The sequence below is a fragment of the Passer montanus genome, unplaced genomic scaffold, assembly GCF_014805655.1.
Source record: "Passer montanus isolate IOZ18808 unplaced genomic scaffold, ASM1480565v1 scaffold3, whole genome shotgun sequence".
Taxonomy (NCBI): domain Eukaryota; kingdom Metazoa; phylum Chordata; class Aves; order Passeriformes; family Passeridae; genus Passer; species Passer montanus.
This window is the reverse complement of record NW_024367707.1, coordinates 1,826,932-1,854,718: the sequence shown is the minus strand read 5'-3', so window position 1 is coordinate 1,854,718 and position 27,787 is coordinate 1,826,932. Positions and strand designations below refer to the sequence as shown.

General features: G+C 37.1%; 1 protein-coding gene and 1 long non-coding RNA gene across 6 annotated transcripts in view; one reads left to right on the top strand and one right to left on the bottom strand.

Annotated features, from left to right (window-relative positions):
• IL1RAPL1 (interleukin 1 receptor accessory protein like 1) overlaps positions 1–27,787 on the top strand; it is a 672,166-nt gene that overhangs the window by 621,430 nt on the left and 22,949 nt on the right. For all 3 annotated transcript variants that reach the window (XM_039714530.1, XM_039714531.1, XM_039714532.1), the window contains exons 7-8: positions 22,482–22,614; positions 24,623–24,768. In XM_039714530.1, coding sequence (XP_039570464.1) covers positions 22,482–22,614; positions 24,623–24,768 — 279 coding nt within the window. The remainder of the gene's footprint in view (positions 1–22,481; positions 22,615–24,622; positions 24,769–27,787) is intronic.
• Positions 14,555–16,178, bottom strand: LOC120504739. 3 transcript variants are annotated; one of them, XR_005628103.1, is made up of 4 exons: positions 16,074–16,178; positions 15,829–15,950; positions 15,626–15,748; positions 14,555–14,730 (listed from the first exon to the last, which is right to left on the bottom strand). It is a non-coding gene; the product is annotated as an uncharacterized LOC120504739 (long non-coding RNA). The 3 variants fall into 3 exon arrangements; XR_005628102.1 differs by having other exon boundaries at positions 16,052–16,163; XR_005628104.1 differs by having other exon boundaries at positions 15,626–15,728; positions 16,052–16,163.

Sequence of the window (27,787 nt, the reverse complement as noted above, 5' to 3'; positions counted from 1 at the left end):
GTTTCTCCCCACGAGCGATATGGCCACAGTAGTTAGTTACTGTCATTTCACACTCCAGAGCCTGCTGAGAGATAGCAGTCAAATTTTTCTTTGCTCTTTCTCTGGACTTCTGCCTGAAGTCTTTCTTCCATGGAACACTCTATTACAAGTTGCTCAGAAACAGCAGGGAAGGAGCCAAGAGATGCAGTGCCCAAAGAGGAGGGACCCGTGAGTGTGTGCCTGCTTAAAATGTACCTGGTGTTCAGATGAAGTTGTGGCATGTACAGGAACATTTCTACAAGTGCTTAGATCCAGAGAGATTGTGGCAGCTATTTATTATATTATGTTATTCTATTTCAAACTTCCTGCTATAATAATATAAAACCAAAGGAAGATCCAGATTATGCTTATAAAGAATTCTTTTTTTAAAAGGATAACAACAAAGATATTAACTTCCAAGGAAGAGAATTTTTTTAGATCTATCTATCTCAAATCCCCTTTTTGTAGCATAGATATCACATTCTGCTTTGAATTTTATTAATGACTAATGGTGCCTGTTTTCAGAAATGTTGTCATATGTGAATAGTATTTGAATAGACTTATCTTTCAGGGTGGGATGTGAAGATAGAGGAGGATTAAGAAGGTTTTTACAACATTTTTGCCAGTCATTTGAAATGTTTCACACTTTAATAAAGGGCACATTAAATACAGACATAATCTGAAGATTAGAAGTAGTCACTGAAAGCCAGAACTGTACAAATTAAATATTTCAGAGTAAACTGCATGCAAGCAGATTGTGTCTTTCTCTTTGCATGTGTGCACATCTAAGCCTGATATTTTTAAAGAAGACTTACAGTATTATGTAATTTATTCTTTTGCTGATAATTACTCTGCAATCAAGAAAAAAGAAAATAACTTATAGTTTGGAAGGACTTTGTGATTGGCAAGGACAATACCTTTTTATTATGAAAAACTGTATTAAGTAAACCTGTGCTTAAAATATGAAACTGTATTTCTCACTATTTTCTTGAGTTGTACAACTTAAATAGGGTTAATGAAAGAACATTATAGTCTACTTTAGATTATATATTTAATTCTATATATTTTTATTACCTGAAATTCTTTTAATTAATTTTATCATAATAAAAATTAACTTCTACCAAATATTTATCATTCATCCTTTTTGGAAAAATTGTGCTACTTTTCAATACTCAGATATATGGTATGTCTAACATGGTAAATGATTACTAAAATTTGGTTTTCATTATTATGTTCCCACTATATTAGTTCCAACTATAATTGAAATTATGAAAATGCTCATGAATAAAAGCTTTTGAGTTTAATTTAAAAATAGGGGTTTTTTTGTGTTTTTTTTGTGGTTTTTTTTTTTTTTTTTTTTCCTCACAGTGCTGGAAATAGCCTGTAATTTTTTTGCCAAGTATACTATTCTATTGCATTAACTCTTTTTGGTTTTGTGTATAAAGTTCAATTATTCTTAAGTAGGCGGTGGTAATGGTCATGAGTGAGACTGAGACCGCTCTTGGAAAAAATTTCAGAAACAAATACAATTATTTTCCAGAAGTTAAAAATTATTAAATTTGAAAAGACTGATGAAGTCTTAATTACAGAGAATCTCTATTGGGAAAATTCAAAACTGTGAGATACTTGTCCAAGAATAACAAAAAAAACCCAATAGCTTTAACAAAAAAATCCAAACCAAACCAAACCAAAACTTTGTTCAACCTAAAGAATCTGAATAAGACAGTAAGAGCAGCTTAAATTTAAGCAAACACATACACCTGTTTACATCTTTAATCTATTTCTATAATTTATGTCTAACCTTTTGATGAATGAGTTTAATGCCTATAATAAGGACCATTACAAAAAAGGATAAAAAATGTGATATGGGTTTTCAGTAATTCTGTGCTATTGTTACAATATTTATTACACCATCACTGAGATGTGGATGGAAATTATCTTTTCCCCCTAGACAGTTTTGATACTAGTTCAATTTAGCCCTTAATTATTCCCTTTCTATTATAACCTGTGATTGTTTCCTAATTTATTTTGTGTGAGTGCCGCAGAGAGAGGAGTGGAATGTTTTAAAGGTAATCCATGTTCTCCACCAGAGTGCTGAATCAAAACCACAGATATAAAACAAAAGCTCATCTCCAGAGTATTTAGACTTGGCCAATGTGAAAGAGTGTTGTCCTTTCTGTGGTTAATTGTGGCTCTTTGACAGCTTCACCAGACCCCAGGGTTATCCTCACAGCAACTTGGAATGGAGAAATATCAGCTGCACATTTGTTTCAGTAAATTACCTCTGTTTATGTGAGAATATTATGTGAAAGTTCTGATATGTCCTTGGTTACTTGTATGGTTACACTGACAGCTTCTTTGTAAATTTGCTTTCTGGTTAAGACTTTTCTGATGAATTACAGGGCAAAATTCCCAGCATGGCCCTCCAAGTGCCTGGAAAATTTCTTCAACCCAGCTTCTATAATATGACTCCAAAGTGCTCTGTACAGTAAAAAAAAAAAAAAAAAAAAAACCCAAAAAAAAACCCCCCCAAAAAATAAAAACACCCCACCAACCATAAAACAGACCACAAAAGAAAAAAACCTCAAACACACAAAAAATCAACCAGCCAACCAAAAACCCAACAAAAAAGTCACAAACAAACAAAGCAACAGACCAAAACAAAACACAAAACACCAATAAAACCAAAACCACTAGCTCATCTAGTGGGGGCACAGCAGGCATTAATCATTCATGAGAATTAGTACCCTCTTTGAGATGATTACATCTGAATGCCAGAGGTGCATGGAATATGGCAGAAAATAATTTTTTATTTGGAATTAAAGTCAAACTCTAAACAAAACATTTCTCAATGCCTGAGGAGATTTTAACACCTTTTGTCTATTTTTGTGACACTTGCAAGCAATTCTTCTGGCTTTATATAGCATATAAGTACTAAAACAAAGGTAAAAATGACCTTAACTTAAGATACTGAAAGCTCAGTAACCTGGATATAAAATGCCTGGTATGGTATATTTTATTCCAGGCCTAAGGATTCATATTCCATTCTAGTTTTGATACACTATAAAAAAAAATTTTATGGAGTATTTTGTGTTATAAATGGTAACAGATGAACTTCTGTTTATCTGTTAAATTTTTTTTACAGTAAACTCCTGTTTACTGTAAAAATTGTTTCCTCTAGGGAGATATTTTGTGAAAAAAAAATCAGGAAGGATCTACAGAAAATTTCTTGACATGTGGTCTTTCCCAAGACTTGGGTTCAGTCTGCTGGTTTTAGAATACCGAGAAGTCAAGTAAAATCCATGCAGGCTCCTCCATGCTTTCAGGCTCTGTGTAATTCAATGTCCACTCTACTTTTCATTGACACAAGATGACAGTGACCATACAAATATGCAAATTGTCACTGTCACTCCGATGGCATAGTTCAAAGGAAATTTGAACTCACAGGAGATAGCTTAATCTGAGTCCAAGGGACTTGAAGGAATATAAAGTGTTAAGTGGTCCTTACACACCTCACCTCCTGACAGAACTCAGAACTCATCTCATCCGGAGATGCAATACCCCTCCCTTCCTCCTTGCTAAAAAATGCCATTTGCATGAGGGTAGGAAAGGACAATTTAGACATGGGAACTTAAAACATTAAAGAATTCTGTTCTTAAAATAATTAGCACAGTTCAACCCTTCTGATTGGAATCTGCCAAGGATCAATACTTGGCTAAGACACTTTTTAGGGTTGAAATTAGATAACCTTTTCAGGAATATTTGATGTAACAATGATGTCATGCAGTGTCTCATTTTGGAGAAGGCAACTATGTCTTTCAGCACAAAATAATAAGAGGCATTTCCTTTCAAGTTTTTCAATCCCCTTTGAAAAATCCTTCCTTTGTCAGGGTAGGTCATTTCCCAAATTCTAACACATTAGAGTAAGAAATATTGAAATACTTCTTTTGAAAATGTAAGAAATACCTCTCTTGATGTTTTCTACCCTTCTTTAGCCAAAATTCATCTTAATACACAAATGATTTTGCATCTTTCTTCCTTTCTATAACTAGACATTCACTGAAAAAGAAAATCTCTGTCAAGGCAAAGTGCATTGTGTAAAAGCTTTATGCACATCTGAGGTAGTAGGCAGAGTCATGGTCTATAATTTTAGTGGGAATTCTGTTCCTTGCCATCTCCTGAGTAACTGAGACTATCACAATTCTAAATGAGAGCAAATGAACCCTGTTTAGGCTGGGTCTGTTTGCAAATGAGTCTACAGTGGGTATTTCTGTATTTTACCCATTCCAGTTTCTTCCATTTGTAAAGTTCCCCTCTTTACCAACAGGATTACAAATTTCACTATATTTTTATCATCATCCTTGAATAGCTCCAAGCAATTTATATGCATGAACCTTTTAATTGACTTAACATGCCTTTCTTAGGAGGATAAGAATTAGTTATGAAGCATTACTAAATGGGTCAATTCCCACGATGTTATAGTCTCTGGTTAGTCCTCCATTTTATGCATAAAAAAGCAAAGTATTTTCTCACCATATCTTTAATGTGTAGAAACCTTATGTTTTCCGTGAAATCAGAAGAGGAAGACAGAATTATTACTTAAACTGAGTTATTACCCATACACCCACAAGATATAGATTGTATCCAAGCAAGCCACAGAGATTACTGGCAGAGCTGGCAAAGGAACCACTGCCCCAACTGTTTTATCAGGCAGCTGGGAAGAGAACGGGAATACATATTTACCTCATGAGGGCAAATATTCCTATTAAAATTCTCCCAAAGGGAGTATATTTCAATCTACCAATAAAGGGGATAAATTCTAGAGAATTTTATAGTGAATTAAAACTAATTATATAGTACTTAATGGAAAAGCATTTGTCTTGGCTTCTTTCCAAATTACACAACTTTCTTGCTGGTCTTTTGGCTAGGCTCCAGTAAAACATACTGCATATGTTAGAAGTATGAAAACTATATCCTGCATGAAGGATATGGACTCAGTGATCTGAAAGGTCTTTGCTGCAGCCAAGACTGACTTCCTTTCCAATTAGCAGGAAATATTCATCCCCTAATACCAGAAATAAAATCTTCTCTTGCAAGGTGTGAATTGATTTTATTTCTCTCTCTTCACAATTAAGCTAAGACTTGACTCCCAAAGGAGCTACTGTCATATTTCTTTTCCAGTTCACCACGCTCTTCTTTTGTCTGTGGTCATCACAATGGCATTTGGTGGGGAAGACAGACAGCACTGGACAGGACTCTTCTTGGTAACAGGAGCCAGAAATACAAGAAGCACTTCAGTAATTATTGTGAGCAGTGAAAATTATTCAGAGACCCATGGAGGAGTGATTGACTAAACCCCCTTGTTCTTAGCCCACATAAACACCCAGATTGCATTTCTCTGCTGTTCACCCATCGTTTGTTGATTCCAAAGTGATGCTTGTTGATTCCAAAGTGATGCATCTTTGCATAGAACAAGTTATGTGGATTGAACTCCTGCATTTATCTCACAGCAATAGGAGCCTTAAATGGTTTTATATTTCATTACACTATTACAGCTGCTGAGCTGGGCAGTGCTAATGATGAGGGTTATTTTGCCAGCCATAAACAGATGGAGCATTACTGTGATGATGTGAGGACAGTGGGTGAAATCCCAGACTAGGATGGGAGTTCTGCTGGCAGCCCAGATAGCTCTTCTGCAGTTGGTTTCTCACAGTATTAGTCACCAGAGAAGTGTATTAATTGTGTTCAACTGAACAGAAAATACAGACCCAGCCATTTGTATCAGAAAAGATGTGCTATTTAACAACACTGCAGAATACTTCAGGTGGTCTATATAAAGGCACTCCAGAAATACAAAATGCTATCCATAGAAGGTGTGAAACTAATCATTTTGAAAACATAAAAAGACATATTTTTATGTAATTTGGGGACCCAAATTTTCCCAGTGGATTGCAGAAATGGGAAAAAACAGGAAAAAAAAATAGGACCCCCCTTCATCATTGTAGGCAGGTTGAACTTGATGGTTTTGGGTGGGCCCTTCCAACACAAAATGCCCTATGATTCTATGAATTAATAAAATATGGGAGACACACCAGTTTTATAGCATGGAAGTCAGAATGATTTTAATTAGAGGTGAACAGGACGAGTGTTTGTCCTAACTTTGAGATTAATGTTTTCAGTCCTTCACATCGTCATCTTCCAGCAAATATTGTCTCTAACCAATAAAACCCCATCAGATTATAGTGTCAGGGTCCAAATTTATCACTATCACAATACTACTCACAAGAGTAATTATGCTTACAGGTTGTATTTAAAACATGTACTCTTTTAAATACAAAATGTTTTCCCTGATTTGCATTTTTACTACTTTGCCTTTTTTTTCATTTTACCTCTGCCTTTCTGGTACAAAAGCATCCCAAAGGCACTATGTTTACTGCAAGTCAGTAGTGAAAAGAAAAAAAATCTAAGATGATACCTGGGATGTTTTATCTTAAACTGCAAAGATATTCCTACCAGAATCAGGAAGATTTCTAGAAAAATAATTAAATTTTTGGTGTGTAATGAGCATGGGAGAGATTATTTTCTTTCCCCATGGAGGTTATGATGCAATGCCCTCAGCCTATAAACAGTTATGTAAATGCTTAATTTGAAGCATATGAGTCATCTCAGAGCTTACAGAGTGTTAAGCAGTTTCCTCGTTGCAGAAGTGTAGCCTAGACAAGAGTGATAACAAGGGTGCTTTGCTAAGGTTTCACTATCAATTTGTTTAGAGCCCTTTCCAGTGCCTAGCCATTCTGATTTTATTTATTCTTTTCCTAATAAGTTGAAAGTAATATTGCCCTACAGATTATACTGAATTTAACTTGACACCCTTTATGTAAATGCATTAATAAATATTCTCCTTTCTTCACACTTCTTCAAGTAGCCTGCCAAAAACAAATGACCTCTTTGAGGAACAGATGAAGAAATAGTGAAAGAAAAAATGAGCAATCACAAATGTAACTAGCAGTGCTTGTTATCACAGTGACATTTACTGGCCTCCACCAGAAGGAGGTTCCATTGCAATTTAAATCCAATTTGCACAGAAGAAACAGTGTTCATAGACCTTCAGCAAGCAAGGCATGCTATGCTTGTAACACCAGTGGGGTCCAGAATAAATAAGCTCTGGTACAGAAGCAGTGCAGACGATCTAAGAGAGCGTTTTACAGCTATATTTCTTTCAGGATTTTAGCTTTTATTTTCTGAATATTGGTTTACTGTGGGACATACTCAGGCCTACCATTCATTCAGCTGATCCTGGTGGTCTCTGTTGTGGAATTTCATTGACTTGCTGCCCTTGTAGTTGAATTAAACTAAACAGAGGATTAGAGGACAAATTTCTCAGAGCCCTGGTGGCAGGTAAATTGGAACAGCAAGTGACAGTAAGTATCCCAAAGTCCTACAGAACACATGTAGTAGAGCTGAAACTACACCTAAATGTCAAGGTCAGTAATTTTTGGGAAAAGATCGTCTCAGACAGAACAAATGGGCTTCACAGCATTTTGGTGCAAAGCAAACACAGATTCATGGCAAGTCAGTGAAGATCACCAAGATTGCAACGCCCTGGTCTTGAATAGTGATAGTTGTGAGGGATGTTTCCTACCTGACCAATAGAGCAGGAAGTCTGAATTTCCTGTGGGCTACAGTTGTCACTTTGGAAGATGCCTTCCTGTCCAACATGACCACTGTGCCAGTGGTCTTGGGGCATCCTGGGTCTTGAGGTGGTCAACAGGAAGGCAACCTGCAAGCCACAGCTTCAAGAAGCTCAAGCTGGACTTTCAAGAACTGTGTTTCCAGGCAGAAAGACAACTAAGACTTTCAAGGATCATTGATATGAAGCTTGCTAGCAGGAAAACCTTGGGATCCCTAGCCCTGAGTAATTTACTTTCCTTAAAAGAATTTTAAAACTCTGGGAAAATCAGTGGTCACGGTCCAACTGGGTTTCCAAACTTCTTCCTGCAACACTTGAATTCATATTCTACAAGTCCTGGGAGAGATCCCAGAACCTTGTTTAGCAGGCCAGCATTGCTTTTGTGACTATCCTGGTCTAACAGCTCTTAGGTGCTGATCTATTCAAATTAAATAAACTAGCAGACAGGAAAAAAAAATCAATAAAGTAAAATGGCAAATCTTTTTTATCAGAAATCCTGTCTCCTGGAAATCTCATCTTTTCATAACACTGTCTAAGCCACAGAAAATTAATTCTGTTGAACCCCGTGTGTCCAGTCTATGAATTATTCATTTGTGAGCAGTTGATAAATAAAACTGTAAAAAAATCCTATCAAAGATTATTTTATTCCTGTCTAACCTATTTAACAATTTTCCTTTGTAATTTTAAATATTCTATTGGGGCTTTTAATGTTCTCACTTAGTGAAATGGTGAGCTAGTAGATCTGCATTTCTTGTCTTAGTGAAAATCTATGAGTTTTCAGTTCTTTACATAAACAAGAACTCATCTACAATATCTCCTATGGCACCAAGATAAGTTTTTATTCATAAAAGTGACATTTGAGTAACTAATAGCTTTTTAACAGAAATACCTCTACAATGAACATAGAAAGCAGAGGGGTTTTTTTCTTTGTAAGTCTTCATTTATGAAGAAAATGTCATGTCAACCTTTTTCTTCTGCCTTTTCAACAAATGCTCTTTTCAAACTTAAATTTCATATTCATTCTAATATGTAACATGTGCTAATCATATTAGGAATGATTCATTTTATTCAGAATGGCAAACTACTGCTCTTAGCTAGTTCTTATTAGTAATGCCATTCCTAAAGTTACAGCAGAAGAATCTTTCTCAAGGATGAAGCAAAGTAGCTGTTCTCAGCCAGTTCTCCTACATGTCTTCTGCAATATCTTATTTTGTTGGTTTTGTTATCTTTTATGATCACACCTCAAAGTCATTTCATAATATTTAATGATCTCTTATGTTGGAGATCTGGCAGGTTCCAGACTTCCTCACTTTATGTGTGAAGACAGAGCTGTAAGGTGAATTTACATGTTAGCAGGGTTCAGGCTGCCTCTTGCCTGTCCTGGGTGCTGGAGATCAAGGCCTGGAGTTGTCTCCAGGCAGGGAGGTACTGGAGATTGTAGGACACCTTTTAGGATGGGGAGGAGGGATGGGATGAGACAGGTTGGCTGTGGGAACAGGACAACAGGAGTGTTGAGGGCTTTTGTTTTGAGGAGAAACAGCAATATCCTCCTCCTTCAGCTCAGCCTTTTTTGGAATCTTGTTTTGGGCTATTTCATTGTCACTTGGTAGGTGCCAGTAGCCCATCTCTGAGGTACCTTATTCCCACCATCCAGATTTCTATGTACATACTCCTGAAGAGGTCAGGTCCTAACCTCTAAAGCAATCTTTTTCTGCTTCTCAGCTATTCCTTCCTCACAATACTGACCTAAACATTCAAGATGAAAATAGCTTTTAGAAGAATTCCTTATTGCAGTATAAAGGGGAAAAATGAGCAGGACATTGAAAAGTTATTGCTGTTCCTATTGAATTATCTTTTTCCTCACACTCATCAGGACAGGTATTTGTTTTAGAGACTGGCTGAAATAAAATAGAAAAGATACAGGACCCAACACCCTTTGTCATCCTGTTACCTGCCTTTGACACCAAGGAACTGCCATCTCAGTCTTGAAAAAAAATCCTCACTTCATCTGTAAATGATGACCTAGAACAGGAGCAATTTTGCCTTTTTTCCCTCTCCCTTTTATTATTTTCCTCTGTTTTTTTCATGCTTCTTAAATGTGCTCATTATTTATCAGTTGAACTTTAGCCTCTCACACAAAATGTTTTAGGACAACAATTTATGTAAAGTATAGTTTAGCATACTTGCTTTCCAAAATCGAGTGCATTAAAAAAAAAATCCTTAACAGTTCTCTCTAAACTGAGTTCTAGCTATCTTTGATTATACTGAGACATGGAGAAAATAAATGATAAGAAGTTGGATACAAAGCACTCAACTGGATAAAATCACTTAGCTTCTTTTTATACCAATAAATTTACATTTTTTAAATTCTCATATAAATGCATGCTTTCTTTAAAAAGCACATTGCTGAACTTCGCTGAGAAAGTCTATTTCTTTTTCTTTTTCTTTTTGTATTCCAGTGCTAATGAAGCTTATTTCTGGTGCTATTTTATATGCACATCCTGTTAGAACAAACAGACTAACTGCTTACAAAGGACAGATATACGACCTTGCTTTCTATTATTTGCATTGCAGCAGTTAAATTCTGTCAAAATTTTCATCATAAAACTTGGGTTGCTTTCAGGGACTGTGACACTCATACCTAGATATTTGCCTCTCATGCTATTGAAAGGTACAGGTAGAGGATGCTGGGGTAGTTGATCTTTGCTCTAATTCAGTATGGGTAACTGTTTTCTTTCCCACTTCTTGTGTTTGTAGATCAATGATCCTAAATTACCTTGCAGTGTTTTAAAGTGTTGGGGTTTTTTTTTTGCCTCATTATTCCCACCTCAGATGATCCATATGACCTGCTTAAAGTATGGATTTTAACTCCATTGAGAGTGCACACTGTACATATACAGGAAACTTGCTGGATATGTGATCCTGCAACACTTAATGCTTAAGACCATCCATTTTGGACTGTTTTATAAATAATACTCATTTTCAAGTCTCCATTTATGACACATTTTTAAAGGGATGGATGTCATTTAGATGGCAAAAGACTGAAAGTAAACACTGCACTAAGCACTTTCTAAAAATCCATCAGTGTTTTACTATCCAGTAGTTTGTAACAGCATTTGCAAATAGTTGCATTGATAAAAATCAAAGTCTGTAGCTGCAATGATACTCTAGAGCTGGTGATGGGCTATGTAGTGCAAGGGTTAACACACCCTCTTCTTCTCCCCCAGACTTGGACTAGATTTCTAGCTCTGAGCCACAAGTGCAAATGGGTTTTGCAGAGTTACTCTGGTCCCCTGTGGACAGGTGTCCCCATTAAAAAGCCATCATGCAGCTTGGGGTGACTGGCAGCCTCAGCTCTGGGGGCCAGGGGACTGGGTGAGTGGTGGCACACACATTTCAGCAGAGACCTGTGTTGGTACAGACACCAGCCTGCCACCTCTCTCCTTGGACATTTTGTATCATAAATATTGCATCATGAATATTTGTCTCTGTTCCTGTAACCAGCAGCTGTCGTACCTCATATTTCTATTGTCACTCAAACCCTGCTTTCAGTCCTTGCTTTGAGACCTCCAGAAACTGTTAAAAGCACAAACAGCATTGTAGACAGAGTTCTGTATTCCCAGAGCTTGAATGGAACAAGGTGAATTTTTCCTTCATTTTCCTCCACTTTTTAGAAACGCCATAACTCCAAAGCCTCTCAGAGCACATAGAAAATATAATAGAAAGAAAATATGAATATAAAATATAAAAAGAAAAACAAAACAAAAACAAACAAAAAACCCAAAACACAAACATCAACAACAAAACCAAACACAACCAAAAAAACCACACAAAACCCCCAAACAAACGAAAATAAAAAAGGAAAAACAAACAAAATAAAAAACCCAAACCAAGAAAACGCAACAAGGAGAAATTGGTGGGCATGAAGCATGAGGAGGGTGGGTTGTGCAGATTGTTCAGGAAATTCAAAATTATATAAGTAAAGAGGATTAATATCCTGCTTGCTGACCTCAAACATTTGGCTTCAGACACTGGAGCCCTAAACGTCTCAGAAGTTTTTCTGGCAGGACTCTGTGCTGTGCAACCATGGAAATTACAACTAAAGGAGAATGAACTAGAGAAATGGGGTCCACAAGGCTGCTGCAAGAGGATAAATCATTTCAGCCTTGCTGCTGTTCAGACTTCCCAGTATTGAAGAGCATCTCCTCTTGACAAAAATATGCAAGAAACCAAAATAATTTAATGATTAATTGTTCTTTTGATGGAAGTTGTTTTGGGAGAATCATGTTTTATGATGCCCAGGACTGCACCTACTTCAAATACAGATGGGGACATGAGGCTCTGCTTCCTCCTACAGTGCCTCCAGTCTGGCCAGGTCATTTTCTGTTAAAGAGCAACAGCCAACATGAAGCCAGCCCTTGATCAGGTGCTATTTAGGAGTACAAGAAACTCTCCCTCTGTCCTGAGAGATACAGGAATACCTACTCTTCACAGAGGGCAATGAATTTCACTGGTCTTCACTCACATCAAAACCAGAGTGAGATAAGGGGTTGGGAGCAGTGGCAGGCTCTGCCATAGAAAAGAATTTTTCAAACAGAGTGAGGACCTGGAGGGAGAGCTGCATGGCCCAGGAATGTGTGCCACGAATCTTTCCTTTGGCCAGACACATATTTTTCAGTGTGGGAATTCTTCTTATAACTCAGGTCCTCTGCTCCACAGGTCAGAAAGCAGGGTACAGCATCAAAAATTTACACTTGCTCCCATTTATAAACTTCTTTCCTTTAAAGTCAGGTACCACATATGCAGTGCTAGCTGGATTTTTTTATTCCATTTGTGGTATTTGTGCACCTGCCTTCACCAAACATTGTCTATCTATCTGCAATTTATTGAGGCATAATCAAAAATTGCCTGGGTGCCTTTCATGTGGAAAAGAAGCCAATCAATAGCAGAGGATTATTCCAGCACGTGTATGGTCTGAGAGTATAGCACATTTGTCACTGAAAAGCAAATGAGTTTCCCCATCTGCATCTTTGTGAACCACAGGGTTTTGTTCTAATGGATTTTGTTTCAGTGTTTTCTTAGGAAAGCACTTATTAACTAAAGGTTAATTTCTTAACACATGTAAGAGAAAGAGAAAGACTACATAATGCAATGAGTAGTGTGTAAAAGCAGAAAGCCTTAGGAACAAAGGAAGGAACTAAGGAAACTTTAGTTTCCTTAGGAACTAAGAAAAGCCTTAGTGCTCTTAGGAACAGCATGCATTTCCATTTTTATGCAATAGATATCCTTGATGTCCTAGGATTTTAAAATTATAGGAACAGACATTAGTCCATATGATATTTAATTAAATGGCAAATTGTTTCTAAGGTTATGCTAAGAATTAGTATTTTCTCTGTCCATTGCATTACACCTTAAACATTTAAAGCAGAAGCACATTTAAACTATATATATATATATATGCATATCTCACTCTTTTCATTCTTTTCTTCAAGTAGAAAAACCCAGTATGAATAAACATAAAATCCCTTTCTACCATCAGAGGCTTTACTGCAGTAAACTGAAAGTTGGTGCCGATTTTATTTATCTGTTTTATTACTAATCAGTAGGTTCATTTCATCAGGGCTCCAATTTTCAGTGGTTCTTAATGGCTTTCCTGGTGAAAATTTGAAGAGACTAGTGGTGCCACATATTTTAGAACCAAATTGAAGCATTTTGATTTACATAATAGATGTGGTTTGTTTCAATTATATTTATCCTGCTGTGCCACATTGCTTCATGGGAGCAGTAGTTTCCCCATTCAGATGTTTGCCAAACTAGTCTAGGTCTTTTCCAAATGACATTTTCTGTCATATGATCTGATCTGACAGAACAGATTAATTCGTTAAAATCCTAGAACTAGTGATGTTCCCAGTGTGTGCTGAAGAGAATGATCACCAGAGGAAGACAGAGCGTTTAATTACTTATTTGTAAGCTGGAGTCCCAGTTTCCTTAATAATAACACAGGTGTAGGTGACACTGCACATTACTTTCAAAGGCTCTAATTTTTTAATTTTTTTTTTATATTTTTATATATCTTCAATATATATCTACAGCACTTTTTCAGAATACCTCCTCACCCAAATAATTCCCTGCAGCCTACTCAGTCCTACTCAGCGGTAGACTTGCTTATGAAGAAAGAGCAAAGAGAGGAAAAGAATAGTCAGGCTGACCAACGAAAAATAAACCCACTGTTTATTATTTACTATATATGCATGACTCCAAAGTTGAGAATTCAATGTGTGCATTCAAATTACCTAATGATGATACAAACACTGCAGTCCCTCTCTCCAAAGCAATTAAAGAACAGCAATTATATGACATTTCAGTAAAACATATTTTCTAATGCTGTTTCTTAAATTCTATGTCCAAAGATACCAACTGAATGAACAGTTAGAAGCTGAAAGAGCCACAAGGATTTGAATTTGTATTTAGCTGGAATTGATAAGGCTGTTCCTTAAGATTGTTGATATTTACATTTAAGTGTGATCTGACATTAAGTTGCTTACAAATTTTGGGAAAATAAGTATGTCATTTATCACTATCTAGAATCCAGAACATCACCTGCTATTCTTTGTACAGAACATATTGTGCAGTGCACCTGAGAGGGAGGCTGGGAGAAGGTACTGCTTGTGATGATTTATGGGCAGAGATTTTTGACATGGACTAGCATCCACCAGAGGCCGAAGCAAACCCACTAAAGTTTGTTCAGAAAGAAGAGGAAACAGGATTTATAAAAAAAAAAAAAAAAAAAACAAACCCACAGCAAGACATTTGAACGCTCTTATCTGCTGGAACAACACTGCTCAGGTTAAAAAAAAAAAGGCAATTGTAGCTACAGTTTTCACAAGCAAAATAAAGCAGAAAGGAGCTGTGCTACTGTGTGTTATTCAAGTAGTTCCTCAGCAAAACAAGTCTAGCAACAGCTGTGCTCTCACCACCACTGAAGTTCCTCTTTGAGCCTGCTGCTGCTTTACCTCTGGATTCTGTTTGGGATGGAGAAATATGTAGTGAGACCTGTAATGGCTTGAAACTGTCTTTCCTAACAGTAGAGAACTTATGGTAGCTTTGTAGTTTCTTGAGGCCCAGATTCACTTACAGAACTGCAGGAGCTTATAGGTCCTATTGCATTTCTTACCACAAATATTCTTTACCAGAGGGACATATATTGATATTTTTGTTTCTTTTTTTTTTTTTAATCTCCAAAATATGAAACCTCTCAAGTAGCTTTTGTAGGAGTTTTCCAAAATATGACTCAGAGCAAGACTTCACAAACTGAAGATAAAAGGCCTTTCTGGAGGTCAGTGATTGCTGAGGGGCAGTGGCAGTCCTGGGTGTGGGACCTGGGGACTCACTCCAGGCACACAGAGAGACCTGACAGTCCCTTATGGGAGCCCTTTTGGACTCCTCTGTGCAATGGGAATGTTGGGCTGTCAGCACAAAAGTTGTTTTTTTACCATGTAACATAATTAAAATGAAAATACCACAACATCCTAATGAAAGGCAATGTGGTTCAAAGAGAATCCAGAAACAAAACACTGAACAATATTAAGCTGTGGATGGTATGAACAGATTTAAAGCTCCCAAGACACAAGTCTGTAAGTGCTAACAAACATGTGAAGTTTGACATTTAGAGCTACCTCTTTCTCTTTTCTTTTTTTTTTTCAATTAGAGATATTTTGTTACCTAGGATATTTTCTTGTGACTTATGTCTAAAAACAGCTAAGTTTTTAAAAAACAAATTATCTTTAGATCTCACAGAGAGGGTGCAGTAAAAACGTGCGTTTATGAATGCATTTTCAAAAAAAATTTCTAGAGTAAAAGTTAAGTCAAGCTTGTAAAACAATTGCAGTGGCCTTCCTTTTATTTAGCAATACTTACTTTGTGCTTGTGATAGTTGTCTTCCATTCCAGTCTCTACTTCTGAAGAGGAAGGAGTGAAAAATACTTGCTGCACAGCTAATTTATCAGCCTGACATTACCATCTATCAAGAGGAGAGGCCCGCTGTTAGGAAAATCAAGATTATCGGTTCAGGGGTTTTGTTACCTCTTGTGAAATGAGGGCAAGTGTGACAATTTACACACCTGAGAGATGTTCTGGACATTTTAAGCCCCAAGTCACATACATCACTTCATTTTCTGCAGTCTGCTCTGGTGGTTGCTGTCTTCATTGACTCTCTCTGACGGTCCTGCTGCTATAGAGCCCACTATATTCAAAGAAGAAAGGTTTTGGGTTTGTTTTCCTTCACAAGCTATGAAGAAACCCACTATAAAATTTGTATACTCATAGGTTAATCTTAGATCTCACCATATATGTTTGAGTTCAGCACCTTACAAAGTGTTGCAGACTGCAGTGTCTCAGGGCTGATCAGCAGGAACCTGCAGACACCTCCTTCAGGGCTCCTGCTGCTGAGTTGTAATTCAGCAGATGGAAACCCTGGAAGGCAAAGGGCTTTTCATGTGGTAATAGGTAACTGTGAACAGGTGACTGACTTCAGCTCTATGGTGAACCAGGACTATCTGCTTAGGAAAAAAAAAAACCAACAAAGAAAAATCTAATGAACAAGAATTAGGGTTTTGGTTTTTTTCTTTCTAATTAAAAAAAAAAAACAAAACCCAGAAAAACCAAACAGAAATTGAAAGAAGGGATTTGTTTAACCTCTCTCCTAAACAGTGGTATTTACAAATTCTGTAAAAGTTCAAAAACTACAGTCTCTGGTCTTGTTGAGAACCTTCTGCTGATGTTTTTTTATTGTGGAGGAATGTAGTGTGTACTCTAAATTTACACCATTGTGGCCTGAAGGACATATTAAAAATGTGATTTAGATTTCAATGCAATCAAAAATCCACTCTGCAGCACAGCAAAATATGGACAGGCCTATTAATGAAGAAATATAGCTGTGTAATCACATTCAGCACTTCGTATGATGCTTGCATGATAACACTTAGTGAATTATTATGTCCAGCCTTCTCAAACTTACATATACTGAATTCAAAATAGATGGTATTTGCACATTGTATCTTCATAATGGTATGGAGGCAAGACCTGATGACTTGCCAAAAACATGAAAAAACTACTACTCAGTGATGAGATTAGAATTTTGTAATTCCCAGTTGTGTTTCAGAAAATAATATTTGGTTTTGCTTGGTTTTTTTTTGGTTGTGTGGTTGTTTGTTTAATTTTTCCTAACTCACTATGTGAAACATCAGCAGGACTTTTACATTATGTTAAGGGAGTACAAGATATCAAGATGCAAGAATGTGTATGGAAACTGGAGGGCAGATAGCAGAAAGTGGTGCTTTGTGCATGCAAGGAATGAATCCAGAGAATCTCTGCAGTTCACCCTCTTCTAAGAGGATTCTTACAGATTAAGGGTAGATGATCATGTGATCAAGTCACACAGCTGAAAACTATATGGTACCTTATATTTTTCTTTGGTTTTTTTTTTTTCTTCTTAATCACATTTTCATGAAGGCTTTCAAACACTGTTGAATTGTTTTAGGACACAAAACTTCTCTAAAAATTAGAGCAGCTTCTACTTACCTGCCCACTGGCCTTGTCAGATGACATTGGAAAAACAAGTGGGTCATTGACTTGTTTCTGTCAGTGCTGATCTGTCACACCTAGGAAGTTACCAGCTTTCACAGCCCTCCACTTGGAAGACTTATATTTTGGCAGTATTTTTGCTCAAATGTGAATGGAAATAATAGTATTCAATTCTTGTGTGTGAGATTTTGATTGCGTCTGTCTTGACCTTTTATAATTTCATTTTGAGGTGCTAACAATACAAATAAATTGCATACTTGTAAGTATGTAGGTATTGCCTAGGTATTTCCTGTACATAAGTTGTATAAATTGCTTACATTGCACAGTGAAAGAAAGTCCCACATTTCAGTGCACTTAACATTTTCAGACTTTTGGCCCTCAATATTACTAGATGTTGAACATGGCTCTCAAACACTTCCATAATAGGTATTTTAGAGATCTTCTAAAAAGAGGTTGCAGAGTATTTTTTATTATTACAGTTGCTGCCAACAAAAAATGGTTGCCCTTCACTGAAGAGTCTGTCAAATCAAAGGTGGGGAAGGTGCTCTTGTGCTCTATGGTAACTTGTACGAGGAGCACTGTGAGTGGAATCTCAACTGACCACACAAGATGGCATTTCAGCAACCACAAAGCATTCACTATTTTCTAATTACAGCCAGCACGCTCTTAGCAGACTGATGTTTTTAATGAGAAGCTATTCACTAGGAATTTCCCTTTTTTATTTTTTTTACATAATGTTTGGAAGTTAGACAGTGCCCTCTTCTGGGCATAGGCTCCCCTAGCAGTAGTTCGCAAAGCGCCCCAAATGTTGACAATTCGTGAAAATGAACACAAAATCTGCATTGTTCTGCTCGAGATATCTGCTGGTTTCAAGGAAGAACACTTTGTTGTGGTGTCTTATTGCATTCTGCTCTACTTGGAAGCATACTGTGCAACAAAAACGGGTCTGAGTTTGGATGGCAAAGAGCTTTTTACTAATTAAATCTGAACCCAGTTGGCTTGAGCTGAGTGTGACTTCATCACAGGGAGCAGCAGGAGCACGTAGTGCTATGCATTTCAATTTTTACAAAAAACAAACAATACTGTAAAAGCATATTCATCAGAAAAAAAATGTGATGAAGAAAAATGCAGATGAATTTGCTTCTTATGTGTTCTCTTGGATGTCTTTGTTGCATTATTTCACGGTTTAAAAAGTTATAATTATACTGAGAAGTAATAAGTGTTGTTTTTCTCTTTATGTTTCTTTAAGTTGTTTTGATTTTTCTGTTTGCTGTGTTGAGGGGATGTCAATAAAAATAGCAACACTGTAAATTTCACTTAATAATTCCATTCTGATGCCTTTGGATTTTTCCAGAGTCTATTAAAAAATACAAAGCAAAACAAAAAAAAACCCCAAAAACCATAAACAAAACAAAACAAAACAAAAAACTGAAAACAAACAAAAAAAAACCCCAAACCCAAAACAAAGCAGTTTACCCAGGATGTAATTTGAATTTACATCCTACAGCAAAGAGGACAGAAAGAGATTAATTTCCCTAGTAATTTAATTAAAAACATTTAGTAAATTTAAAACATGAAATTAAAATCCTTCAAAACCAGACTGTAAAACTGTAGTAATCCAGCATTTACAGAAAAATTTAGGCTGATGGCATAGAAAGCATTATATATCCTTTCATGAAACTTGTATGACTTTCAGCTCTCTCCTCCAGTTTTTCTCAGTACAGAAAACACACGGAGAGAAACATTTGCCTAAGGTTAACTCTGAGGGATTTCTATTAATTGATTGACAGATTGTTTATACCTTAGCTTAAAGATGAAGCAAAGCAGCTCTTGTATTTATTATATGTTTCATGTTTTCTACAAATCTGCAGAATTTTAAAAGCAGATTGTCCATGCAGAGCAGCTGCCAGGTGCCACATTAGAGAGTGTCATTTTGCTCCCTCCAAAGCTGAACTTACAGGGAAAACACAGCTTCTCCTACAGCACCAGCCCGTGTTTTCTACAAATCTGCAGAATTTTAAAAGCAGATTGTCCATGCAGAGCAACTGCCACATTAGAGATTGTCATTTTGCTCCCTTCAAAGCTGAACTTACAGGGAAAACACAGCCCCTCCTACAGCACTCACTCTCTCACTCTCATGATGGCAGCTCTGGAGTAGAGATCAAGATGTGCTCCCAAAATACTCTGTCCATTGCTAGCATGGCCCTGCAGACAGGTTTTATTTACATGTGCCTGCAGCTGGAAGCCTCTTTGCTTCACCAAGGGAGCTCCGTGCCCTCTGCACAGAGCTGTGAGCATGGAGTAACAGAGCCCCTTATTAATGGTCACAGTTGGTCATTAGCTGGTCACTGAATCTTCCTTGATGGCCAGCTAATGAACATCCCACTGGCTGATTGTGAAGATTGGTCAAGATAGACAGTACAGGTAATTTATAGCTGAAGCCCCAGCATGCTAATGGCCTTCCCTGAGTAACTGCAATCAACACAGTACTACTGAGTGGCATTACATCCTTCCTAATTTATTTCTCACTTGCAACTATTTCATGTTAAATGGAGGCTTCAGATTCTATACTTAAAGATGTGTTTGCATGTTTTATTTTAGGGGAAAACTTCTTTAAGAATTTAATAAAGAAAACAACCTTAATCTTAAAACTCTCTGGTTTTGATAAGTTTTGCCCTTATCAGAAGATGTTTATTTTTTAAAAAAACAAATATATGCTCATAACATTCATCTAAAAAAGGCTCAGAAGCCCAGTCAGAGCAAAAATCATCTCTCAGGGGAACCTGTTAGCTGCAGGAGCCTGGAGAGCTTTGATGGTTCAGCACCTGTGGTGTCTAATCTCTGTGAATCATGGATAAATTGGCCAGAAGTTACAGTCTCTCTAGCTGTGATCTTGCCAACTCTTAAAAGCTATAAAGTTTCAAGCAAGCCTTGTCTTGGTAGGAAAGCCCTGGAAAAAGCCCAAAAAGTGGCAGTGATGCATTAGGTAGCCCTCTAAGTCTGGTGGATAATGCCATTGGGGTTGTCCAATTATCACAGAAGCCTGATTTGACTTTACATGTGCAGGTACCTACTTCCATTTCAAGACTGCACAGATTCCACTGGCCAAGACATTCACAATCCTTTAAGGTTTTATATTTTCATTTTCACAGGTTCAAGCATCGTGATTATGATGCAAAACCAAAACAAAAGACAAACCCCAAAACCAAAACAAAACAACCCCACCCACCCCCCATCCTCCACTTGGTACTGCTATAAGAAACCAGGTTTGCATGGCAAGGAACCAAGAAATTGATCATGTTCCACTACAGGTTTTCATGGACTTGACCCACATTAAGTGATGTCCCCATGTCCAAGTTATTCCCTACAAATGGCTTCAAGATTGAAAAATCTTTCCCCCAGTGATTTCAAATTGCACTTCCTGAGCCATGAAGAGATTGAGAAATTGACTTTCCTGGGAGGTGTCCTGACCATCACTCCCTGGGGTGTGAAAACAGGAGCTGTGCTTGTCTTTAGAAAGAGAGGTTTTGCCCTCTCACTCAAGAGACTCATATTTGTCAACTTTGCTCTAGAATATTTGAGATTATTGAAATCTCTCATTATTCAGAGATTCCATTTCATACTTTTTGATTATGAAGGAGACCTTTCTCTCCATCCTAGTTTCAAGTACTGGAATACTCCTGTCTCCATAGCAAGCATTGCTTCAAAAAGTTATGGTAACAACCAAACCTTCCTGAAATGAAAAAAAGAAAATGAGATCCTAAAGTTCCAAAACAGATTGTGAAAGTAGCAGAAATGGTATTTGCCTTGATGCTGCACATTTGGAACAAAAACATTTGATTCTGTATCTTTCATGGCATGGATGTGAGAGTTCAAGCCAGTTATTTATAAGACATTTATAAGACATTTATTGTCTTAGAAATGTTTATTTGTCATTTATAAGACATTTATTTAATAATTACTTCTTTTTACACAGCATCCTGCATTTGTTTTCATGCCAAAAAGTAAATATGAAATTCAAATATTAATGTTGTGTGTTTGAGAAGGACCAGGTCCTGACCCAAAACATTGTATTTTTGAGGAAATTAATTGAACCCAGATAGGCTTATGGCATCTTGGTACAGGTGAAGTAGTGCTAAAAATGCTTTTCTCTTATTTTCTGTCCAGGAGCTGTGATCAGTCAGCTTTAAAGTCCAAAAATTAAAAACTGAAAGTGTCAATAAAATATGAACTTGGTCTCAGCAGTAACATAAACTCCAAGGAAACATTGTCTTCAGGGGGAAAGACCACTTCTTAAATCCCAACACTTCCTTAAGTTACTGTGTAATTATCCCCTAAAGGAATGCACGTGGCAGTTTAGGAGAGTTGGTGCATGTTGAGACAGATCTCTTTACTGCAGCGAATGGGAGATCTTCAGCTGTGTCTGTCCTCTTGCTTTATCCAGCCTTGCCAACACACAAAAATTGTGCAAGTTGCCATTTTGATCCCTGCATGTGCTCAAGATAAAGCCCAAAGTAAAGTGGTACAAACACAATGTAAGGTTCTGTATGAAAATAAACAAAGGGAAGGCTTATTAGTTTTATTAAATCCTCATTACAATAATTAATTGAGTAATGCCGTGCATATATATGAAATTTCTGCTCCTTGCTGCATGCTCTCTTAATGATTCTTCCCATTCTAATGGCTTATAATGTTCGGAATTAGTTCACATGAGCTTTTTTCAAGTGTCAATACTTCAAATTTTCCTGCTAAAATATAGCAAGGAGCACACATCTTTCTACCAGCTATCTCTTGGGAATGGAACTCTAGAGGAATATACCAGCCTCTTTGCAGAAACCACTGCAAGGCTGAGTAACACAGATGTAATTCCACGTCTATGTTACACAACTTTCATCTTTTTCAGAGAAAAAAAAAAAATTGTTAAGTTAGCTCCTTTTGAAAACGTGTAATCTCTGGTATCCTTACCAAACACAAAATGTATTGAAATAAAAAATACTGATTTCACACATAATTTAATTTCATTTTTATTATATTTATTTTCAGAAAATGTATTGTGTCAAGATAAGCAGATACTCTTGGAAACTTTCAAGAGCAGCTGGAAGTTGAGGACCTCTCTGACTATTTTGGTTTTTAAAAAGCAGCTGATTTTGTATTTTGAAATAAACATATTTTCTTACATTCTTTGCAACAGGTGGTTCTGCTAATCTAACCTGCAGAGCTTTCTTTGGATACAGTGGAGACGTCAGTCCTTTAATCTACTGGATGAAAGGGGAGAAGTTTATTGAAGATTTGGATGATAATCGAGTCTGGGAAAGTGACATTAGGTAAAATAAAAAGGTTTTTTCTTTTTTTCTTTTTTTTTTTTTTTGATAGTTAATGTTATACTTTTTATCACAGACTAACCAAGGTGCATATTGGGTCTGATCTTTTTTTTTTTTTGTTTTTGCATCATCATCCATTTAATTTTTGACTCCACCAGTAGAGAACAGAAAAATGCCCTCCTCGGCCAAATCTGATGTTACAGACTTGAAAAAGCAGAATAGCTACCCCAAAAGACCTGTGCTGACCAGCAGGAATTTACCTAGTGACTTTTTCAAAATGTGGCAATTTACAAAAACAATCACAAGGACACTTAGTAAGATAAAGTAAAGAAAAATAAATATCTTCAGAAAATCAGCTCAAAAAAGTATTTTCAAACATGAAACCTTAAATAAATGGTGAAGTTTGACTTCCCTTTTGGAATGTTTTGATTTCTTCATGAAAAAAACTGAGTTTCCTGGGATGTTATCTGGCTTATGAGAGCCAAGCATCCTGTTATGTGGGCTGCTTATATCTGCTGAAATACTTGTTTTGGAGAGGATCTGGCAATTCATGCCATATACTTCTACTGCTCCTAAAAGTGCTGCCTCATTTAGAAATTAAGGACAAATGTGGATTCTTATTGAGAATTACATGCTTGACATATCATACTAAATCCTATCCAATATGAAATATCTGCTTGGATCTGAAGAGATTCCTTTTTCATTTATAACTCTGTATGTGTGAATACCACTGTTTCTATGTATCACAGAAATTAAAGCTCAGAAATTCAGGCAGATCTTAATGTGCATGTCATGGTTTAACCTCTGCCAGCAAATAAGTTCCACACATCCACTCAGTCACTCCCTTGTTATTCCCCCTCAGGTGGGGAGAAGTATCAGAATAAAACTTGTGGGTTGAGATAAGAACAGTTTAATAATTGAGACAAAATAAGGGATTATAATAACAGCAATAATACTGATTATAATAGTAAACATATGTTATTAATAATAATTGTAATGAAAATGAGACATAGAGGAATAAAAACCAAGAGAAAGAAATTATGCACAATACAATCACAATTAGCAATATCAAGTAGACAGCAGAGACTTTCAAGGTCATCATCTCCAGATATAGGCAAAAAGGAAGTCTGTTTAATCCCAGTGTACTTCAAGTTTATTCTACAAAAGTTAAGATCAATACAGTAAATGGCACATGACAATAGGACCAGCTGTATTTTGTGTTTAAAACTTTCCCAAGTCCTTCAGCCAGTGACTTAGCTATTAGATGACTGACAAAAAAAGTGACAAGAAACTTGTTACAACTTTCATGTTTTGTGGAGGGAGGAGCAGAAAAGCTCATTTTCACTTCATTTGTCAGGCCTGGAATAATTTGTCATTTGCTTTCCTGAGTTTCTAAAACCTCTGATGGTCTTGTTAAGAGGGAAAGAAAGTAATGGGAAGACAGGTGGAGTCTTACACAGGAAGCCTTTTATTTATAATCTCAGTTAGCTAGCGGCACCTGGTGTACCAGTTCTTCATACTGCTTGATAAAACATTATCAAATTTTATAATGCATTCCAGAAATCATCTCTCCTACCATGGCATGAACACATTGTTCCTGAGTGGCATGTCGAAGAGCCTCAGAAAAAGGACAAATACTGTGTTTGGCCCAGACTCCTGGTGTGAGTCTAAAATCCCAGAATAACTGTTCTCAGTTTTCTCTCTTCTACCATTCCAAGACTTCATGGATCAGAGTCTCCATCAAAGTGTGCAATGATATACTATCCATGAGCATGTCATTCTTCTTTAAAAAGACAATGAACTGCAGCTCTCATTAACATTTACAAAGCCCAACCTCCTCATTAGAAGTGAGAAAGAAAAGGCCATGATATAATTAAATTAAGATTGCATCAAACCATAACCAAATTTGACGCCAGAGAGTTGTGAGTTGTAAGTAGCACTGTCATGTCAGGATTATCTAAAGCTTCGCTGTGGCACAAGCAGAACAGCAGCAATTGTTGTTTTTTCTCAGGGTTCTCAAGGAACATCTCGGGGAACAGGAGGTTTCCATCTCACTGATTCTTGACTCAGTCGAAGAGGCAGACCTAGGAAATTATTCTTGCTACGTCGAGAATGGGAATGGACGCCGGCATGCCAGTATTCTTCTGCACAAAAGGGGTAAATATGCAGCTTTTCTCCATGAAAGGGTAAAGTGTAGGGGTGGTCAGTTTGTAGAGATTCCCTATGATGCAAGCATGAATTTTAGCTTCCTAAGAATTAATAGTCAATGGTTATTTTCCCCCAGGAATTTGTATGACTTGCAAAATTAAAGAGAAAGGATGTTGCTAATAATGCTGTCACTGGAAAAAATACAGTAACACCTTTTAACTAGATCTCTATAAAAAATGCTTTTAATAATTAATTAGCTTTAAAATTAATGAAGGCTCAATAGAGAAAGAATAGTAGCAAACCACAGGTGATACAACTGTAATAATTTTCTGTAAGAAAAAGAAATCAAATTTTAGGAAAACCAAAGCCAAAAGCCTTCCACTTCTCTCAGAAATGTCACCTAAACCCCATGCCAGGGGGGTTCCTCATAGCCAGACCTGGACATTTTCCTTCCAACACTTTTGTTTAACATCAACACTTCTGAAGTGAGCCATCATGACAGGGTTCTAAGGACCTTCCTGTTTCTTCTTGCTACTCACATCCCATGACCCCAGCCTGCCTAATGGCCACAGCCATCTCCCACCAAGGTGATTACAGGGACATGCAGAATCTCCTGCAAATCAAAGCTCTCAGACCCACTTTGTCCACTTTACCTCCCAGAGGGGGCTCCACATCCCTGGGATTGGCACTCCCCACCCTCATGTTCACTTCAGGAAGCAAAGAATAAGCAGGAGCAGGGTCTGCATTTTGATGACATTCCTGTCCTTCTTTTTTAGATTGTTTATAAAAGTGAGCAAACCAGGATCTTACTGTGGTGCTGAAGTACTTGTGGCATCTCAATTTCTATCAAAGCAGTGATATCTTCTCTAAATTTAGTTTTGTAGCATGCAAAGTCTGTCTAAGCTTAGAAGGAAACCATAAAGATACTGTGACAAATTTATTTAAACATATTGTTGGGTACCTCAATTACTTGAATAGAACTTCATTTGTAGCCATTTTTCTAAACTCTTGTTGCTGCTTAAAAGATGCAAATGTAAATTACCAGATGTTCTGCTTAGCCTGACATTTGTCATATTTTCTTGAATTTTTTGAGATGAGAAATTAACTTATTAAGCAGTTGAACTTCAACAATATACCAGTTAGTAAACCACTCTGGTTCAGAGAACCCAGAGTGGGAGCTTAACCCAAAAAAACTCTGAAATCCAATAGCTTGCTCTAAATAATCAAATTACTTGATGGAATACTGAAAATAAAATTTTTTAAAGCTCAAATTACTTTCAAACCAATACTTATTTGACTGACACCTGTTAAGTCACATGCTGATGGTTAGTCCTTATTTTTTTTCCATACAAGCAGTAGCTCCAGGACTGAAAACGTGTAAGTCTTCTCTGTTCTGTGACCACAAGATCTCTAATTTAACTTTGTGCATGCATGAATTTTGCAAGAATCTATTTTCCTTACTCCCTTTCTTAGAGAACTCAGTAAGTCAAACATACCACAGTATGTGGTCTCATGATAACATGCTTAAGAGGGAGTAATCTCAATATTTAATTGCCCTTATAAATAGTAAAAGGACAAAAGTAGCAGAAAAACTCTCAAAAATATTTTTTTCCTCTTTAAATAAGGCTGAATATGAAATAGATCTGGAAGCAAAATCTATTGTGCCCTCAAAAGACAAAAGGTACCAGATACAATCTGATACAATCAGATACAATTCTACACATTTTGCATGTTGACAACTGTTTCAGTGAAATGATAAATTAAGCATGGCAGATAAAAATTTGAGCTAGTCTCTCAGGTCTCCTAGGAAGAGGAGTTTTGCACTGCTTGCTTAGTCTCCTGTATATCACCATGACAACCTTTCGGTTTAGGTTTCCTTGTTTAGATCCATATTTAGCCTCTGCTAGGAAGGAGTTAGCTGTTTGTTAATTTCTGATTATTTGGCTGACTTAGACCAATTGGGACCTAACAATTAGGTAAATTTGCTTCCTGAACACCAAGATATTTGCAGATGTAGTAGTTTTGGCTGGTTTTCTAGCTAGTGATCCTTTTTTCCAGGAGTATGAGTACAAAAAATGATGAATCTGGAATGTTCACTGCATACCTGAAAAAGAAATTATAATCTTTCTTCAACTTCCTGTGTGGAACATTATCACTAAGATCAGAAGGGACAGCAAAGCAGAAAACTCTGCTGCTGAACAAAGAGAGTTCCTGGGAAAAAGGTTATTTAGGGCTAAATGCTGCAGTGGGTATTCAGGTACAAAGTTTAAGCCTTTCTAACACCCTTGAAACTCCTGCTTCACTCAGGTCAGTAGAGTCTCTGTACACCTAAAAATCCAGGAGGAGATTTTAGACATACCTACGCTTATACAGGCCCTGAAAGCTTAAGAAATCAACAGTCTAAATCACCACAAAAAGCCTGGATGCATCTTCCTTAATATTCCCACTGGTCAGCCCGACAGAGACACACCTTCACCTCACAGAATCCCAGCCTCACAGCAGGCTCCATCAGAGGGTGGTCCTGGCCCAAAGCAGAGCCTGGCACATTCACCAGGGAGAAGGGGCTTCTGCTCTTCCCCTGATACGGCATGGAATGGGAAGCCAGAGCCTCTCCTTTCCTGGCATGATCTGATTTCAGGAGGGGAGCAGAGCACAGTGCCCCTGGATTCCACCACCACTTGTGCAGGAAAATTTCAGCATCCAGCACTGGGATAAGCTGGGGGCCCTGGTTCCTCCCTCTAGTGCAAACACCAGTGCTCTGTATCTTGGGAGCCCAGCTCTCATTTTCTCCTGAACTTCTACTTTTTGACACTGGTGGAGAAATCCTATGATCTATGTTTTTCTGCTGCCAGCTAACCATTTTTAGAGTCCGAAATTTCCTCAGATGCTGTACATAGGGAGCATTTAACTCAAAGCTAAAGGCGATAGAGTATTTTAACCATGACAATGACAATGCTGTTTCCTTTTCTCATTCATTACAACAAAATTTGTAAAAAAAAAGATAGGAAAAAGAGAGCAACCAGAACCC